Below are 20,256 nucleotides of genomic sequence, written 5' to 3'. Positions count from 1 at the left end.
GCAAACCTATCCTGCTCTGGACAGTTCCTGACATGGACAGAGGTGTCAGCAGAGAGCACTGTGGTTGGACTAAAAAGAACTCCAGAAAGAAATACAACTTCCTCTGTAGTATACAGCAGCTGATAAGTACTGGAAGGATTTAGATTTTTAAATAGAAGTAATTTACAAATCTGTTTAACTTTCCACAGTGCTCTCTGCTGACACCTCTTCCCATGTCACGAACTGTCCAGAGCAGGAGAGGTTTGCTTGTACTCTGGACAGTTCCTAAAATGCACTGTGGTGTCAGCAGAGAGCACTGTGGTCAGACAGAAAGGAAATTCAAAGAGAAAATAACTTTATCTGCTGCATACAGCAGCTGATAAGTACTGGAAGGATTAAGATTTTTAATTTCCAAATATGTTTAACTTCCTGGCACCAGTAGATTTAAAAAAAAAAAAAATGTGTTCCAGTGGAGTACCCCATTAACCTCACTAATTGACTATAGCTCTTCCAACCACCCATCTACCAGGACCCTAAAATCGGTGTGATTGGTTGGAAAAAAGTGTGTGTGTAAACCCAGTTGTGGTAAGTCTGGTTGAGCAGTCATCCAACTAGTGGACACAAGAAAGGCAAAGGACCATGATACCAGCAGTAATACCAGCGTTGTGTAGAAGTATTGTACAGGTAGTGGTCATTTATGTTGTAGCTATTTAGGGATACACCTGAATAGGGTCAGGAAAAGTATTACTGTTATAGTTACCTATATACTGTATCGATGGTACTTTTATAGATATCAGTAAGAAGTTTTGATGGTACTGTTATAGTTATTAGTAGGGTGATGCCAGTATTTATGGTACTGTTCTAGTTATTAGTAGGGTGATGCCAGTATTTATGGTACTGTTCTAGTTATTAGTAGGGTGATGCCAGTGTTTATGGTACTGTTCTAGTTATTAGTAGGGTGATGACAGTATTTATGGTACTGTTATAGTTATTAGTAGGGTGATGCCAGTATTTATGGTACTGTTCTAGTTATTAGTAGGGTGATGACAGTGTTTATGGTACTGTTCTAGTTATTAGTAGGGTGATGACAGTATTTATGGTACTGTTATAGTTATTAGTAGGGTGATGCCAGTGTTTATGGTACTGTTATAGTTATTAGTAGGGTGATGCCAGTGTTTATGGTACTGTTATAGTTATTAGTAGGGTGATGCCAGTGTTTATGGTACTGTTATAGTTATTAGTAAGGTGATGCCAGTGTTTATGGTACTGTTATAGTTATTAGTAGGGTGATGCCAGTATTTATGGTACTGTTATAGTTATTATTAGGGTGATGCCAGTGTTTATGGTACTGTTATAGTTATTAGTAGGGTGATGCCAGTGTTTATGGTACTGTTATAGTTATTAGTAGGGTGATGCCAGTATTTATGGTACTGTTATAGTTATTAGTAGGGTGATGCCAGTATTTATGGTACTGTTATAGTTATTAGTAGGGTGATGCCAGTGTTTATGGTACTGTTATAGTTATTATTAAGGTGATGCCAGTGTTTATGGTACTGTTATAGTTATTAGTAGGGGGATGCCAGTATTTATGGTACTGTTATAGTTATTAGTAGGGTGATGCAAGTGTTTATGGTACTGTTATTAGTAGGGTGATGCAAGTGTTTATGGGACTGTTATAGTTATTAGTAGGGTGATGCCAGTGTTTATGGTACTGTTATAGTTATTAGTAGGATGATGCCAATGTTTATGGTACTGTTATTGTTTTCAGTAAGGTGATGCCAGTGTTTATGGCACTGTTATAGTTATAAGTAGGGTGATGCCAGTGTTTATGGCACTGTTATAGTTATTAGTAGGGTGATGCCAGTGTTTATGGTATTGTTATAGTTATTAGTAGGGTGATGCCAGTGTTTATGGTACTGTTATAGTTATAAGTAGGATGATGCCAGTGTTTATGGTACTGTTATTGTTTTCAGTAAGGTGATGCCAGTGTTTATGGTACTGTCATAGTTATTAGTAGGGTGATGCCAGTGTTTATGGTACTGTTATAGTTATTAGTAGGGTGATGCCAGTGTTTATGGTACTGTTATAGTTATTAGTAGGGTGATGACAGTATTTATGGTACTGTTATAGTTATTAGTAGGGTGATGCCAGGGTTTATGGTACTGTTATAGTTATTAGTAGGATGATGCCAGTACTTATGGTACTGTTATAGTTATTAGTAAGGTGATGCCAGTGTTTATGGTACTGTTATAGTTATAAGTAGGGTGATGCCAGTGTTTATGGCACTGTTATAGTTATTAGTAGGGTGATGCCAGTGTTTATGGTATTGTTATAGTTATTAGTAGGGTGATGCCAGTGTTTATGGTACTGTTATAGTTATAAGTAGGATGATGCCAGTGTTTATGGTACTGTTATTGTTTTCAGTAAGGTGATGCCAGTGTTTATGGTACTGTTATAGTTATTAGTAGGGTGATGCCAGTGTTTATGGTACTGTTATAGTTATTAGTAGGGTGATGCCAGTGTTTATGGTACTGTTATAGTTATTAGTAGGGTGATGCCAGTATTTATGGTACTGTTATAGTTATTAGTAGGGTGATGCCAGGGTTTATGGTACTGTTATAGTTATTAGTAGGATGATGCCAGTACTTATGGTACTGTTATAGTTATTAGTAAGGTGATGCCAGTGTTTATGGTACTGTTTTAGTTATTAGTAGGATGATGCCAGTGTTTATGGTACTGTTATTGTTTTCAGTAAGGTGATGCCAGTGTTTATGGTACTGTTATAGTTATTAGTAGGGTGATGCCAGTGTTTATGGTACTGTTATAGTTATTAGTAGGATGATGCCAGTGTTTATGGTACTGTTAGTTATTAGTAGGATGATGCCAGTACTTATGGTACTGTTATAGTTATTAGTAAGGTGATGCCAGTGTTTATGGTACTGTTATAGTTATTAGTAGGATGATGCCAGTGTTTATGGTACTGTTATTGTTTTCAGTAAGGTGATGCCAGTATTTATGATACTGTTATAGTTATTAGTAGGATGATGCCAGTGTTTATGGTACTGTTATAGTTATTAGTATGGTGATGCCAGTGTTTATGGTACTTTTATAGTTATTAGTAGGGTGATGCCAGTGTTTATGGTACTGTTATAGTTATTAGTAGGGTGATGCCAGTGTTTATGGTACTGTTATAGTTATTAGTAGGGTGATGCCAGTGTTTATAGTACTGTTATAGTTATTAGTAGGGTGATGCCAGTGTTTATAGTACTGTTATAGTTATTAGTAAGGTGATGCCAGTGTTTATGGTAATGTTATAGTTATTAGTAAGGTGATGCCAGTGTTTATGGTACTGTTATAGTTAATTAGTAGGATGATGCCAGTGTTTATGGTACTGTTATAGTTATTAGTAGGGTGATGCCAGTGTTTATGGTACTGTTATTGTTTTCAGTAAGGTGATGCCAGTGTTTATGGTACTGTTATAGTTATTAGTAAGTTGATGCCAGTATTTATGGTACTGTTATAGTTATTAGTAGGGTGATGCCAGTGTTTATGGTACTGTTATAGTTATTAGTAGGGTGATGCCAGTGTTTATGGTACTGTTATAGTTATTAGTAGGGTGATGCCAGTGTTTATGGTACTGTTATAGTTATTAGTAGGGTGATGCCAGTGTTTATGGTACTGTTATAGTTATTAGTAGGGTGATGCCAGTGTTTATGGTACTGTTATAGTTATTAGTAAGGTGATGCCAGTGTTTATGGTAATGTTATAGTTATTAGTAGGATGATGTCAGTGTTTATGGTACTTTTATAGTTATTAGTAGGGTGATGCCAGTGTTTATGGTACTGTTATAGTTATTAGTAAGGTGATGCCAGTGTTTATGGTACTGTTATAGTTATTAGTAGGATGATGCCAGTGTTTATGGTACTGTTATTGTTTTCAGTAAGGTGATGCCAGTGTTTATGGTACTGTTATAGTTTTCAGTAAAGCCGTACCAGTATTGATGGTACTGTTATAATTATTACGTTTTTAGGCTGGGTTCACACCACATTTTTGCAATACAGTTCCCATATCAGGTTTTTGATGAAAAACGGATTCCTCAAAATTGGACTAAACTGTATCAAAACATGTGTACAAATTTTAACCCGTATACGGTTTGAAAAATGATGTCCAGTTCAATTCAATTGAAAACGTATACAGGAACTGTATTGCAAAAATGTGGTTATTAGTAAGGTTGTTGAAGTATTTATGGTCCTGTCCTTAGAGAGGTGGTACCAGTATTGATGGTACTGTTATTAGTAAGGTTGCACCAGTATTGATGGTACTGTTATTAGTAAGGTTGCACCAGTATTGATGGTACTGTTATTAGTAAGGTTGCACCAGTATTGATGGTACTGTTATTAGTAAGGTTGTACCAGTATTGATGGTACCGTTATTAGTAAGGTTGTACCAGTATGGATGGTACTGTTATAGTTATCAGTAAGGTTTTACAGATATTGATGGGACTGTTAGTAGTAAGGTTGTACTAGTATAGATGGTATTGTACTAGTATTGCTATGGGTATTAGTAAGGTTGTTCCAGGTATTGATGGTACTGTTATTAGTTGTACCAGTATAGATTGTACTGTTCTAGTTATTAGTAAGGTTGTACCAGTATAGATTGTACTGTTATAGTTATTAGTATGGTTGTATACCAGTATAGATGGTACTGTTATAGTTATTAGTAAGGTTGTATACAGTATAGATGGTACTGTTATAGTTATTAGTAAGGTTGTACCAGTATAGATGGTACTCTTATAGTAATTAGTAAGGTTGTATACAGTATTGATGGTATTGTACTAGTATTGCTATGGGTATTAGTAAGGTTGTTCCAGGTATTGATGGTACAGTTATTAGTTGTACCAGTATAGATGGTACTGTTATAGTTATTAGTAAGGTTGTACCAGTATAGATGGTACTGTTATAGTTATTAGTAAGGTTGTACCAGTATAGATGGTACTGTTATAGTTATTAGTAAGGTTATACCAGTATAAATGGTACTCTTATAGTAATTAGTAAGGTTGTATACCAGTATAGATGGTATTGTACTAGTATTGCTATGGGTATTAGTAACGTTGTACCAGTATTGATGGTACTGTTATAGTTATTAGTAAGGTTGTACCAGTAATGATGGTACTTTTATTAGTTGTACCAGTATTGATGGTACTATCATAGTTATTAGTAAGGTTGTATACCAGTATAGATTTTACTGTTATAGTAATTAGTAAGGTTGCACAGGTATTGATGGTACTGTTATAGTAATTAGTAAGGTTGCACAGGTATTGATGGTACTGTTATAGTAATTAGTAAGGTTGTATCAGTATTGATGGTACTGTTATAGTAATTAGTAAGGTTGTACAGGTATTGATGGTACTGTTATAGTAATTAGTAAGGTTGTACAGGTATTGATGGTACTGTTATAGTAATTAGTAAGGTTGTATCAGTATTGATGGTACTGTTATAGTAATTAGTAAGGTTGTATCAGTATTGATGGTACTGTTATAGTAATTAGTAAGGTTGCACAGGTATTGATGGTACTGTTACAGTAATTAGTAAGGTTGCACAGGTATTGATGGTACTGTTATAGTAATTAGTAAGGTTGCACAGGTATTGATGGTACTGTTATAGTAATTAGTAAGGCTGCACAGGTATTGATGGTACTGTTATAGTAATTAGTAAGGTTGCACAGGTATTGATGGTACTGTTATAGTAATTAGTAAGGTTGCACAGGTATTGATGGTACTGTTATAGTAATTAGTAAGGTTGTATCAGTATCGATGGTACTGTTATAGTAATTAGTAAGGTTGTATCAGTATCGATGGTACTGTTATAGTAATTAGTAAGGTTGTATCAGTATTGATGGTACTGTTATAGTAATTAGTAAGGCTGCACAGGTATTGATGGTACTGTTATAGTAATTAGTAAGGTTGCACAGGTATTGATGGTACTGTTATAGTAATTAGTAAGGTTGCACAGGTATTAATGGTACTGTTATAGTAATTAGTAAGGTTGTATCAGTATTGATGGTACTGTTATAGTAATTAGTAAGGTTGTACAGGTATTGATGGTACTGTTATAGTAATTAGTAAGGTTGCACAGGTATTGATGGTACTGTTATAGTAATTAGTAAGGTTGTATCAGTATTGATGGTACTGTTATAGTAATTAGTAAGGTTGTATCAGTATTGATGGTACTGTTATAGTAATTAGTAAGGTTGTATACCAGTATAGATTTTACTGTTATAGTAATTAGTAAGGTTGCACAGGTATTGATGGTACTGTTATAGTAATTAGTAAGGTTGCACAGGTATTGATGGTACTGTTATAGTAATTAGTAAGGTTGTATCAGTATTGATGGTACTGTTATAGTAATTAGTAAGGTTGTACAGGTATTGATGGTACTGTTATAGTAATTAGTAAGGTTGTATCAGTATTGATGGTACTGTTATAGTAATTAGTATGGTTGCACAGGTATTGATGGTACTGTTACAGTAATTAGTAAGGTTGCACAGGTATTGATGGTACTGTTATAGTAATTAGTAAGGTTGCACAGGTATTGATGGTACTGTTATAGTAATTAGTAAGGCTGCACAGGTATTGATGGTACTGTTATAGTAATTAGTAAGGTTGCACAGGTATTGATGGTACTGTTATAGTAATTAGTAAGGTTGCACAGGTATTGATGGTACTGTTATAGTAATTAGTAAGGTTGTATCAGTATCGATGGTACTGTTATAGTAATTAGTAAGGTTGTATCAGTATTGATGGTACTGTTATAGTAATTAGTAAGGTTGTATCAGTATTGATGGTACTGTTATAGTAATTAGTAAGGCTGCACAGGTATTGATGGTACTGTTATAGTAATTAGTAAGGTTGCACAGGTATTGATGGTACTGTTATAGTAATTAGTAAGGCTGCACAGGTATTGATGGTACTGTTATAGTAATTAGTAAGGTTGCACAGGTATTGATGGTACTGTTATAGTAATTAGTAAGGCTGCACAGGTATTGATGGTACTGTTATAGTAATTAGTAAGGTTGCACAGGTATTGATGGTACTGTTAGTAGTGTGATTGTACCCCTATAGATGGTACTGTTATACTGTTATGGTTATTAGTAAGGTGGGATCACCAAGTGATAGAAGAGAGGCTTGCGGTAAGTAGAGAGGAGATGGTCAAGAAATCACATGAGAGGGAGGAAGTTACTAAAAACAGGCCTGACTGAAATCTGTCTAAAGGGCCGCCTGTGGGCTAAACGGGCTGATTATTGCCTCATGTAAAATACCCGCTGGTTGTCCAAGCTTGCTGGGAGTTATAGTTTTGCAACAGCTGGAGGGCCACAGTTTGGAGTCCACTATTCTAGAGCAAGCGATGCTCTCTGCAGCCATTCTCCAATCTGAGATAAGGATCCTGAACATGAACCCCCCCCCCCCCCAATTGTTATTTCAGAATTCCGTAATAGGGGAAATGTGCAGTGTAGAAAACCATTTTAATAGAGATAAGAGATTGACAATGTAAAGGAAAGAGAATGTAAACTAATGCTACAGCAACAGGATAGTATAAAGGCGCCGCTTATCAGTCACACGACAGATGTGCCGGCTTATAATGGAATCGCAGGAGAGTAAAATATAGGACATTTATGGCTGCGGAAGAATTACAACTATTATTATATCTGTCCTGGGGGGGAGCTGCATAATTACATTGTGAAAATCAGACTTACGTCAGGAAGGGGTTAAAAAGGTTTTCCTGGATTTAACAGCACCACACCTGTGCACAGGATGTTTGTGGTATTGCATCTGACTTTTTATATGACTGAATGAGCTGCAGTACCTGACAAAACCTGCACACAGGGGTGGTGCTATATCTGTTTGTAGGTTGTTAAATAGTCTAGTATAGTAGTCTTCAAACAGAGGACCTTCAGCTTTTGCAAAACTACAACTTCCAGCATGTCCGGACAGCCGTTGGCTGTCCGGGCATGCTGGGAGTTGTAGTTTTGCAACAGCTGGAGGTCCACAGTTTGGAGACCACTGGTCTAGTATATGAACCTAATCCAGAGGCACCATGTGTGGTACTAACTAATCTTAAGATAGTACAACTTAAAGGGGTACTCCAGTGGAACTTTATTTTACAATCAACTGGTGCCAGAAAGTTAAACAGATTTGTAAATTACTTCTATAAAAAAAATCTTAATGCTTCCAGTACTTATTAGCTGCTGAATACTACAGGGGAAATAATTTTATTTTTGAAACACAGAGCTCTCTGCTGAAATCACGAGCACAGAGCTCTCTGCTGACATCTCTGTCCATTTTAGGAACTGTCCTGAGTAAAAGAAAATCTGGACAGTTCCTAAAATGGACAGATATGTCAGCAGAGAGCACTGTGCTCGTGTTGTCAGCAGAGAGAACTGTGTTCCAAAAAAAAGAAAAGAATTTCCTCTGTAGTATTCAGCAGCTAATAGGTACTGGAAGGATTAAGATTTTTTAATAGAAGTAATTTACAAATATGTTTAACTTTTCCACGGGAGTACCCCTTTAACGTGACCTAATTGTATGGAACGTAGGTATAGAATAATAGGGCTAATGGTCAGGTGTAGGTAGCCATTTCTTTTTTAGATGACTGCCCTCCATCATTCCACCATGCAATCCCCCTTTTTGAGTTCATGGGGCAATAAATGGTGTGATCCTCATATTAATACAAACTATCCAAAATTTGCAGGGACCACTTTAGATGGTTGGTTGGTTGGATGTATGGTAGGTTCCTCTGAACTCCACGCCTATGTTGACCATGGGATGCAACGTCAGGTTAAGGGTCAAATGTCTTAAAGGGGTACTCCACTGAAAACCTTTTTTTTTTTTAAATCAACTGGTGCCAGAAAGTTAAATAGATTTGCAAATTACTTCTATTAAAAATTATTTACCCTTCCAGTACTTATCAGCTGCTGCTGATCCACAGGAAGTTCTTTTCTTTTTGAATTTCCTTTCTGTCTGACCACAGTGCTCTCTGCTGACACCTCTGTCCATGTCAGGAACTGTCCGGAGGAGCAAATTCCCAAAGAAACCTCCCCTGCTCTGGACAGTTCCTAAAATGGACAGAGGTGTCAGCAGAGAGCACTGTGGTCAGACAGAAAGGAAATTCAAAAACAAAAGAACTTCCTGTGGATCATAACAGAAGCTGATAAGTACTGGAAGGATTAAGATTTTTTAATAGAAGTAATTTACAAATCTGTTTAACTTTCTGGCACCAGTTGATTAAAAAAAAAAAATTCCACTAGAGTACCCCTTTAAGTGTTGGAGTTATGGAAATACTAGTAGGTTATAGTAATAATGACAAATGGGTGTGACATTTGGTGTCCATATGGTACTTACCTGTAGACTTCTCCGCTGTGTGCGTGCTCCAGGATTCAATAATAAGGGAAAAAATGCCCTGCAACAAAACAAAGAGTTTCGGAGTCAGTGTAATAGAGTCACTTGATAGTTGGAGGTTTTGTTACTGTACGACAGAGGCCAAAAGACATTGCATTACTTTCCTATACAGAGGCTACCTCATAAAACAGTATATATGCCTCTACACTGGTATAGGTCGTATGACCACATATCTACTAACAAAAGGCTCAGAATCTGTGTATACAAAACACCACCAGCCTACCAACCTTTTATGCAGCTTAGATACCTGGTGAAGATGAAGACGGAGCAGCCTTGTAGTAGAGATCAAGATGAGAAAACAGAGATTGGGGCCCTGGGGTATGTTTTATTTTCTTTATTTTTTTTAACAAATTTGGAGTGGACTTCATCACATCACAAAAAATTACTTTGTGATGGAAAGAACCCATGAGAGAGTTGGTTTGGAGAACAACCTTGAACCAAAGATTTCCAAGAGCAGGTACTGTCTGTCACAATCTCATGTCTGGCTGACTACTTGTGAAGTGTGTCTTTAACCTATGGATAAGGATTGAGCTGACAATCTTCTGCTGTGAAGACCAATATATATATATATATATATATATATACTGCTCAAGAACATAAAGGGAACACTAAGATAACACATCCTAGATCTGAAGGAATGAACTGATCGTATGAAATACTTTCCTCTTTACATAGTTGAATGCGCTGACAACAAAATCACACAAAAATTATCTATGGAAATCGAATTTATCAACCCATGGAGGTCTGGATATGGAGTCACACTCAAAATCACAGTGGAAAACCACACTACAGGCTGATCCAACTTTCTGTAATGTCCTTAAAACAAGTCACAATGAGGCTCAGTGTGTGTGGCCTCCACGTGCCTGTATGACCTCCCTACAATGCCTGGGCATGCTCCTGATGAGGTGGCGGATGGTCTCCTGAGGGATGTTCTCCCAAACCTGGACTAAAGCATTCACCAACTCCTGGACAGTCTGTGGTGGATGGAGCGAGACATGATGTCCCAGATGTGCTCAATCGGATTCAGGTCTGGGGAACAGGGGGCCAGTCCATAGCATCAATGCCTTCCTCTTGCAGGAACTGCTGACACACTCCAGCCACATGAGGTCTAGCATTGTCTTGCATTAGGAGGAACCCAGTGCCAACCGCACCAGCATATGGTCTCACAAGGGGTCTGAGCATCTCATCTCAGTACCTAATGGCAGTCAGGCTACCTCTGGCAAGCACCTGGAGGGCTGTTTAGCCCCCAAAGAAATGCCACCCCACACCATAACTGACCCACCACCAAACTGGTCATGCTGGAGGATGTTGCAGGCAGCAGAGCGTTCTCCACGGCGTCTCCAGACTCTGTCACGTCTGTCACATGTGCTCAGTGTGAACCTGCTTTCATCTGTGAAGAGCACAGGGCGCCAGTGGTAAATTTGCCAATCTTGGTGTTCTCTGGCAAATGCCAAACGTCCTGCACGGTGTTGGGCTGTAAGCACAACCCCCACCTGTGGATGTCGGGCCCTCATACTACCCTCATGGAGTCGGTTTCTGATCGTTTGAGTGGACACATGCACATTTGTGGGGTGCTGGAGGTCATTTTGCAGAGCTCTAGCAGTGCTCCTCCTTGCCCAAAGGCTGCTGGGTTGTTGCCCTCCTATGGACTCCTCCACATCTCCTGATGTACTGGCCTGTCTCCTGGTAGCGCCTCCATGCTCTGGACACTACGCTGACAGACACAGCAAACCTTCTTGCCACAGTTCACATTGATGTGCCATCCTGGATGAGCTGCACTACCTGAGCCACTTGTGTGGGTTGTAGACTCCGTCTCATGCTACTGCTAGAGTGAAAGCACCGCCAGCATTCAAAAGTGACCAAAACATCAGCCAGGAAGCATAGGAACTGAGAAGTGGTCTGTGATCACCACCTGTAGAACCACTCCTTTATTGGGGTAGTCTTGCTAATTGCCTATAATTTCCACCTGTTGTCTGTTCCATTTGCACAACAGCATGTGAAATTGATTGTCAATCAGTGTTCCTTCCTGAGTGGACAGTGTGATTTCACAGAAGTGTCATTGACTTGGAGTTACATTGTGTGGTTTAACTGATCACTTTATTTTTTTGAGGAGTATATATATATATATATATATATATATATATATATATATATACATATACACTAAAGGTAAGGAGCATCTTGTAGGTAATGAGAACTATTTAAGGAATAGTATTTGAAGAGCAGAAAGTTGGGATCTCCTAAGACCCTATAGATGTGACTAGACAAACATTATTATGTAGGTATATTATGCATTATTACTCTTCTCGTGTCTCATAGATGGCCGATCATCTTTCTGGATTTTGATACCCCAAGTGAGTTCATAGGAAAATATACATGAAGGAAGAAGATATGGGGGAGATTTATCAAAACCTGTGCAGAGAAAAAGATGCTGAGTTGCCCATAGCAACCAATCAGACTGCTACTTTCATTTTTCAAAAATGAAAGAAGTGATCTGATTGGTTGCTATGGGCAACTCAGCATCTTCTCCTCTGGACAGGTTTTGATAAATCTCCCCCATAGCTAGAAAGCTTCCAATAAGAACTATAGTAGAGGTTAACATCCACATAGTGTATTCTATAGTCGTTCATTTATAATAGACTAAAATAGTAAAATGAGGATCTCGAAAGAGTCCTCACAATGGAACCTCTCCTTTAAAGGGGTTTTCCACTGGAAAACATTGTCTTTCAAATCAACTGATGCCAGAAAGTTAAACAGATTTGTAAATTACTTCTATTAAAAAATCCCAATCCTTCCAGTACTTACCAGCTGCTGTATAATACACAGGAAGTTATTTTCTCTTTGAATTTCCTTTCTGCCTGACCCCAAGTGCTCTCTGCTGACACCTCTGTCCATTTTAGGAACTGTCCAGAGTAGGAGCAAATCCCCATAGCAAACCTCTCTTGCTCTGGGCAGTTCCTGACATGGACAGAGGTGTCAGCAGAGAGCACTTGTGGTCAGGCAGAAAGGAAGAACTTCCTGTGTATTATACAGCAGCTGATAAGTACTGGAAAGATTGGGATTATTTAATAGAAGTAATTTACAAATATCTGTTTAACTTTCTGGCACCAATTGATTTAAAATACATTTTTTTCCAGTGGAGTACCCCTTGAACAATATAAAATGTATATGCATTTTCCAATTAAGATGGGATACATCTATACATGTTAAAGGGTTACTCTGGTGGAAAACGTATTATTTTTTTTAATTTTTAAATTAAATAAATCGATGCCAGAAAGTTAAACAGATTTGTAAATTACTTCTATTAAAAAAAAATCTTAATCCTTTTAGTACTTTTTAGCAGCTGTATGCTCCAGAGGAAATTCTTTACTTTTTGAATTTCTTTTTTTTGTCTTGTCCACAGTGCTCTCTCTGCTGACACCTCTGTCCGTGTCCGGAACTGTCCAGAGCAGCATAGGTTTGCTATGGGGATTTTTTTTCCTGCTCTGGACAGTTCCTGATACGGGCATCAGGTGTCAGCAGAGAGCACTGTGGACAACACAAAAAAATAAATAAAAAAAAGAAAATTTCCCCTTTAGCATACAGCTGCTAATAAGTACTGGAAGGGTAAAGATTTTTTTTAATAGAAGTCATTTACAAATCTGTTTAACTTTCTGGCACCAGTTGATTTACAAAAAAATATCATGTTTTCCACCGGAGTACCTCTTTTTAATTATTTTTTGCTTTTTTTTTTTTTCACAATTACAATTATTTCCTCTGTAGCATACAGCTGCTAAAAAGTACTGAAAGGATTAAGATTTTTTTTTTTTTTAATAGAAATCATTTACAAATCTGTTTAACTTTCTGGCACCAGTTCATTTTAAAAAAAATAAAAAGTTTTCCACCGGAGTACAACTTTAACTATCACCTCAGGCCATTATTTCCAAACCAGGGTGCCTCCAGCTGTTGCAAAACTACAACTCCCATCATGCCCGGACAGCCTTCGGCTGTCCGGGCATGATGGGAGTTGTAGTTTTGCAACAGCTGGAGGCACCCTGGTTGGGAAACACTGCCTCAGGGCTATAAAATACATCACATTTATATTAGGGGTCTTTGAAGACTTTATGTGGGTCAAAGTGCAGCCTTTATTTTGTCAGCAGCTGCCAGTCCTGCAACCAGCTGTCCGCTCGAAAAGGAACAAAACAGTGGGGAAACCACCTGGCCGAGTCAATGTCGCTGCCTCCTGGCCTTGAAAATGGGACGTTACTTGAAAGTATCACAATACCCAACAGCTGTACTCTTACTCACCGGCCACTTGAAGTGAAAGGGGACTCGTATGGGGCTGCTGGCCGATATGGCACCTGGATCCACAGCCATCAGGTCGCTCAGGGCCGTTCCGAATGTGCACGGAGGGTCTGGTGACACCACGGGCTGGGCGTGCTTCAGGCACACGCGGAAGAAGATGTTACAGGAACGGCCGGCAACGCACACACTGCGAGGGCTGGTAAAGGAGTGGATCTTCAGTTCAAACACGCCGGCGGCCTCCACCTGGGAATATAGAGACATAGCTAATGGGCCACGTAGAACGAGACCACAAAAATTCTCATTATGGATATAGTAGATCGAAAGCAAAAGATCTTATTGGTCGAAAGTGTCGCCCATATCATACTAATATATCCATCTTTCTACATTGCAATAATAACCTATACCATATCGGAGCATTTTTGGAAAATTTCCATCGACCACAGGATTGTTGGGCCAAAGTCGTGTCTATTAAAGGGGTACTCTGGTGGAAAACTTTTATTTTTATTTTATTTTTTTATGAACTGGTGCCAGAAAGTTAAACAGATTTGTAAATGACTTCTATAAATAAAAAAATCTTTACCCTTCCAGTACTTTTTAGCAGCTGTATGCTACAGAGGAAATTCTGTTCTTTTTGAATTTCTTTTTTTTTGTCTTGTCCACAGTGCTCTCTGCTGACACCTGATGCCTGTATCAGGAACTGTCCAGAGCAGGAGAAAATTCTCCATTGCAAACCTATGCTGCTCTGGACAGTTCCTGACACGGACAGAGGTGTCAGCAGAGAGCACTGTGGACAAGACAAAAGTGAAATTCAAAAAGAACAGCAGCATACAGCTGCTAAAAAGTACTAGAAGAGTAAAAGTTATGTAATAAAAGTAATTTACAAATCTGTTTAACTTTCTAGCACCAGTTGACTTATAAAGACCTAAAAAAATAAAATGTTTTCCACCGGAGTAACCCATTTAAGGCTGGGTTCACACCACGTTTTTGCCCTACTGTTTTTCAATCAGTTCTTCTAAAGAAAACCGTATGGCAAAAAAAAAAACTGGATGGAAATGTTTGGGAATAAGTTAACCATATGCGTTTTTAAACCGTATACTGTTTTTAAAAGGGCATACTGTTCCGTCCATTTTCATTTTTTTTTTTTAAATACGTTTTTGAAAATTTTGTCCATTTTTAATTAAAGTTAGTCTTGTTTTATTGAAATCCCCAGGGAAGAAGGAAGGGTTTCCCATGTGGGGACTTTAGGATGCAAATGCGCATGTGCAAAGTAGAAACCGTAAACCGTATACATGTGAGTTTCCCATTGACATCCATGTTAAAAAAAAAAAAAAATGTATGCGGTTGCAATACAGTTTTTAACCCGGAGACAAAACCGTGGTCAATTACGGTTTCCGAGTAAGGGAAAAAAGGAACTTATTGCAAGCAAACCGTACGCAACCGGATGCATCCAGGTGCCTACGGTCTCCAATTGTTTGTCTATGTATAAGGTTTTCAATACAGTTCCATACTTTATAAAAAAAAAAAGATAACGTATACGGGATCTGTACTTGAAAAACGTGGTGTGAACCCACCCTTAGATGGGGGGGGAAGTAATACGGACATAAAATTAGCATCCAGTGAAATCATCTCTTAATACTCATATTAGCAGAATACATCTAGAGTAGACGTAGGACTAGTCAACACTAAGTTGGGCAGTAGAAGACATCACAATAAGGAATAGCTGGTACTCACCATCGGAAGACACAGTAGCACCATCACGAGCACGAGTGGAGTCCTCGCTGTCATGGTATTAACTTTCACGTGTAAAATTGAGGATGAAGCCGAAGTCAGCACAGTCTTACTGGAACTAAGAATTGGGAACTCAAGGCAGGTATCTCCTCGGACCAAGGCGAGAAGAAGGACAACGTTCTTGAGTAGATGTCGGGTATTTACAAGCTAGGTTTGGAAGTTATCCAAGATGATTGTAGACCAGGCTAGTAAAGTTTGAAGAGTAGAGCGTATATGAGCCAGTAGACTTTGGTGGTAGAGTCAGTAGGATCCTATCGGGCGCTTGTGTAGAGTTGGAGATCTGGCAGGCAACGCTGATGGGCGCACTCTCTATTGAATCCTGTGTGGTCTTTTGTCCTCAGCTTGTCTGTCTTGGCTGTGACTAAAGTTCTTCTAAGTCAATCCCGGGCTTTATACAGAGCCTCCTGGTGTTACATAGCCCCCTCCCTCACTCCCCCCCCCCCCCCCACCAAATTCATCCCCCTTCTCCTCCTCCTCCTCCTTCATCCCTTCCTCCTTGCATCGCGCTTTCTTTGATCAGCTTTCTGTAAACCATGAAGAAAACAAATTTAAGTCCTTACCCTAAACAACAGGAGCAATGGCATCATTGGACCTCAGGTCCCCGGGATGTGTATTAATAGGACTAATGTGGACTTAATGGAAAAAAATGGGACTGTTATACAATAAAAAGTCCCGGGACGTAATCGAGCTTATAATGCAACATACAACATTTATAGGGTATTGTGCCAAGTTTCAGGAAATGTGTCGAAAGGCAAGAATCCTGGAAATCGGTGAAAAGTTAAAATCTGCCGAAGAGGTGGAGACCTTCATCGTATTTCTCATCGTTGGGATGTCTATAAAAATTTTTTTTTTTAATTATTACAAAAATAAAAATAAATTGTACAGTTCTTCCAAATTGCAGCCTTTTTTTTGCCATATTGGATATTCCTATCAATACAACATGCCCCACTGTAAGTTAGTGGTCCACTACCAGTGGTCCGCGCTGGATTTGGCGCGGTCACTTACGCTTTTCTTCTATAAGAGCACAGAAAAATGGAGTTGATGACAGATGTGAATTCAGCCTTAATGGGGAGGAAGATCGGGTTTCCACAACAGTGTTTCCCAACCAATGTGCCTCCAGCTGTGGCAAAGACTGCAACTCCCAGCATGCCTGGACAGCCTTTGACATGTTGGGAGTTGTAGTTTTGAAACAGCTGGAGGCACACTAACCAGTGTGCTTGCAGATGTTGCAAAACTACAATTCCCAGCATGCCCAGGCGTTGTAGTTTTGCAACAGCTGGAGGCACACTGGTTGGGAAACACTGAGCAACAGTTAAAAAATGATACAATTTGTGGCTTCCATATGTTACATTCATACCATAAATATCACTTCTGTTTTAGGCTTTGTTCACACCTGCGTTGTGATTTGCGTTGTTCTCGGATACAAAAAGCCATGCTGGATCTGTTACATGGTGGACCCCCACTCGGTTCTAAAAATGTGATACTTTTTTTTTTTTCTTTTTTAAGATTTGGTTTGCATTTTATTATACAATTTAAAAACCAGACGGTTTGGGGGCTGAAAAAAAAAGTCCCAAAAACACAGTTTTTTGTAAGCCGTGAATGGCCAAAAAAGGACCTTAGACTTATCTGACAAAAAAAAAAAAGTTTTGGGCTGTTTAACAACAAAAAAATAAAAATGGAACAAAATAATGTGTGTGAATAAAGCCTTCAAACACTTTCATACAAAACATCTTTGGCCTCCATAGTACATTGTTTAACACATTTAAAAAATGCAGGATGTGCTACTTTAGTTAATTTTGCGCCCATTGAAGTCTAAGAAGACGGATTAAAATGTAAATTTTTTTTACATATGAGGGTATACAGGACGTGTTTCAGCAAACACTTTACCTTCTTAAGCTGTCAGAGGAAGGGAAGGCGTTTGCTGAAATGCGTCCTGCCGAAACGCGTCCTGTATATGTGAAACTTCAATAAAGAATGCTTCTAGCAGAACTTAGGTGGAGGTAGGTACATGTAGGTTAAGGTCCCAGCACTCATCAAGTTCTGCTAGAAACCTTGTTTATTTGAGTTTCACATATAAAGGTATACAGGCTGTGTTTCGGCAACACTTTCCCTTCTTCAGCTCTCTGAGGAAAGAAACGCGTCCTGTATACCCTCAATGAGTTCTAGCAGAATTTGTTGAGTGGAGGTAGGTACATGTAGAAAAGTCAAGGTCCCAGCACTTACCAAGTTCTGGTAAAAACGTTTATTGACGTTTAACATATAAAGGTATCCCAGTCGTGTTTCGGCAAACACTCTCCCTTCCTCAGACAGCTGAGGAAGGGAAAGTGTTTGCCGAAATGTGTCCTTTATACCCTCACCGAGTTCTAGCAGAACTTAGTGAGTTAAGGTAGGTACATGTAGAAAAATCATCAAATTTGCTAGAAACTTTATTTACTGAAATTTTTCACACATAAGGGTTTACAGGACACGTTTTGGCAAACAATTTACCGTATTAAGCTGTCTGAGGAAGGCAAGGTCCTGTATACCCTTATATGTAAAACTTCAAAAACATGTTTCCAGAAGACCTTGGTGAGTGCTGAGACCTTGACTTTTCTACATGTACCTACAAAATGCGTTTGGACAAACACTTTCCCTTCCTCAGCCATCTAAGGAAGGCAGGTCCTTGTATACCTTTATATGTGAAACTTTCCCAAACAACATTTCTAGCAGACCTTGGTAAGTGCTGGGACCTTTACTTTTTTTTATGTACCTACCTCCACTCACCAAGTTCTGCTAGAACTTAGTGAGGGTATACAGGACACGTTTTGGCAAGCCCTTTCCCTTCCTCAGCTTTCTGAGGAAGACAAGGCGTTTACCGAAACACGTCCTGCATGCCCTCGCGTAATTCTACCAGAACTTGATGAGTGCTACGACCTTGACTTTTCTACATATACTTATAAGACGTATTTTGACAAACACTTTCCCTTCCTCAGCTGTATAAGGAAGGCAGGTCTTGTATACATTTTATATGTGGAACTTCACCAAACAACATTTCTAGCATACATTGGTAAGTGCTGGGACCTTGACTTTTTTATGTACCTACCTCCACTCACCAAGTTCTGCTAGAACTTGGTGAGGGTATACAGGACACGTTTTGGCAAGCACATTCCATTCCTCAGCTTTCAGAGGACGATAAGGCATTTACCGAAACACGTCCTGTATACCCTTGTGTAATTCTACCAGAACTTGATGAGTGCTGCGACTTGGACTTTTCTACATATACTTATAGGATGTGTTTTGACAAACACTTTCCCTTCCTCAGCTGTCTAAGGAAGGCAGGTCCTAAATACCCTTATATGTGAAACTTCAATAAACGTTTCTAGAAGACCTTGGTAAGTGATGAGACCTTGTCTTTTCTACATATGCCTACAGGACACGTTTTGACAAACACTTTCCCTTCCTCGGCTTTCTAAGGAAGGCAGCTCCTGTGTACCCTTATATGTGAAACTTCAATAAACAAAGTTTCTAGAAGACCTTGGTGAGCGATGAGACCTTGTCTTTTCTACATGTACCTACAAGACACGTTTTGACAAACACTTTCCCTTCCTCAGCTGTCTGAGGAAGGCAAGGCGTTTACTGAAACACGTCTTGTATACCCTCACCGAATTCGACCAGAACTTGAGTGCTGCGACCTTGATTTTTCTAACAGAATACTTGATGATGGGGCCTCAAGCAGAGTGTGAACAGAGCCTGACGATATCCTCTAGAGGTAGAGCCTACAGGTTAGGGACATTGTGCTCATCCCGGGGATCGGTCATGGACTATAAATTAATTGTGACAGCAGCAGTCATATATATGGTATAGGACGGGGAGGGTATCGGGTAGAGCGACCTACGGGATATCAAGTGACCTGTCACTGTCGGCCCTGGATTATCTATACGGCGTATGTCAGATAGCATACATAATACAGGAGGCCCTCACCTATCGTGTTCCCCACACAATGAGCACACTTCCCCCTGACGTGTGTCGCCCTCACCTCCCCATTATGAAGGTGTGTGTATTTGTTAATGAGGTGTGTGCACGGAGCGCACTTCTTTGTAATGGAGAAAACTTGTTATGGTTGGCTGGGGGTCTTTTGTTATACCGGGTGAATAGGATGAGAGGCATGGGGGTGGGGGTAGTCAGCTGTATGCTAATAGGCGGCACCTGTCCCTCTCACCCCAGCACACTTCTTGTGTCTCACCTCACTTTCTCCAGCATCCTGCTTCCTCCCCTTCTGTCCCTTTTGTCTTTGTCTTGTGCTCCTCTCGTGTCCCCTTTTGTTCTTTTATTACAGGGTCCGGGGGCCCCCACCGAAGAACTTCATTGATAACTCCCTCATGAACGTGAACTCTAGAGATGGAACGGTTATAAATAAAGTGACTTAAGGAAGAACCCCACCCTGGATGATGTATTGGATTTTGCACCCCAATTTTGCACAGTCCCTCAAAAAGTGGGAAGCATCACCATAGGGCAGAGTTTTCCCCTCCAGCTGTTGCTAAACTACAACTCCCAGCATGCCCGGACAGCCAACGGCTGTCCGGGCATGCGCTGGGAGTTGTAGTTTTGCAACAGCTGGAGGCACACACTGGTTGGAGAAACCCTGCCATAAGGATTAGCCGGAATTTATTTCAATCCAGTTCAGACCAGCTCCTGAATATTAATCACCCAACACGTGCCCAATGGGGGGGGGGGGTGTCATGGTATATCTATATGTGCAAGAACCCCTCCCC

The 20,256-nt window shown here is 39.5% G+C and overlaps 1 protein-coding gene across 2 annotated transcripts in view; it reads right to left on the bottom strand.

The window, feature by feature from the left end:
• LOC130291359 (delta-like protein C) overlaps window positions 1–15,907 on the bottom strand; it is a 50,038-nt gene extending 34,131 nt beyond the window's left edge. For both annotated transcript variants that reach the window (XM_056540039.1, XM_056540040.1), the window contains exons 1-3: window positions 15,449–15,907; window positions 13,721–13,960; window positions 9,377–9,434 (exon numbers count right to left, since the gene is read on the bottom strand). In XM_056540039.1, coding sequence (XP_056396014.1) covers window positions 9,377–9,434; window positions 13,721–13,960; window positions 15,449–15,502 — 352 coding nt within the window. In that variant the 5' untranslated portion in view covers window positions 15,503–15,907. The remainder of the gene's footprint in view (window positions 1–9,376; window positions 9,435–13,720; window positions 13,961–15,448) is intronic.
• Between the last annotated feature and the right edge of the window lie 4,349 nt (window positions 15,908–20,256).

The sequence above is a fragment of the Hyla sarda genome, chromosome 9, assembly GCF_029499605.1.
Source record: "Hyla sarda isolate aHylSar1 chromosome 9, aHylSar1.hap1, whole genome shotgun sequence".
Lineage (NCBI taxonomy): Eukaryota > Metazoa > Chordata > Amphibia > Anura > Hylidae > Hyla > Hyla sarda.
The sequence above is the reverse complement of the archived record's forward strand: the minus strand, read 5'-3'. Positions and strand labels throughout refer to the sequence as shown.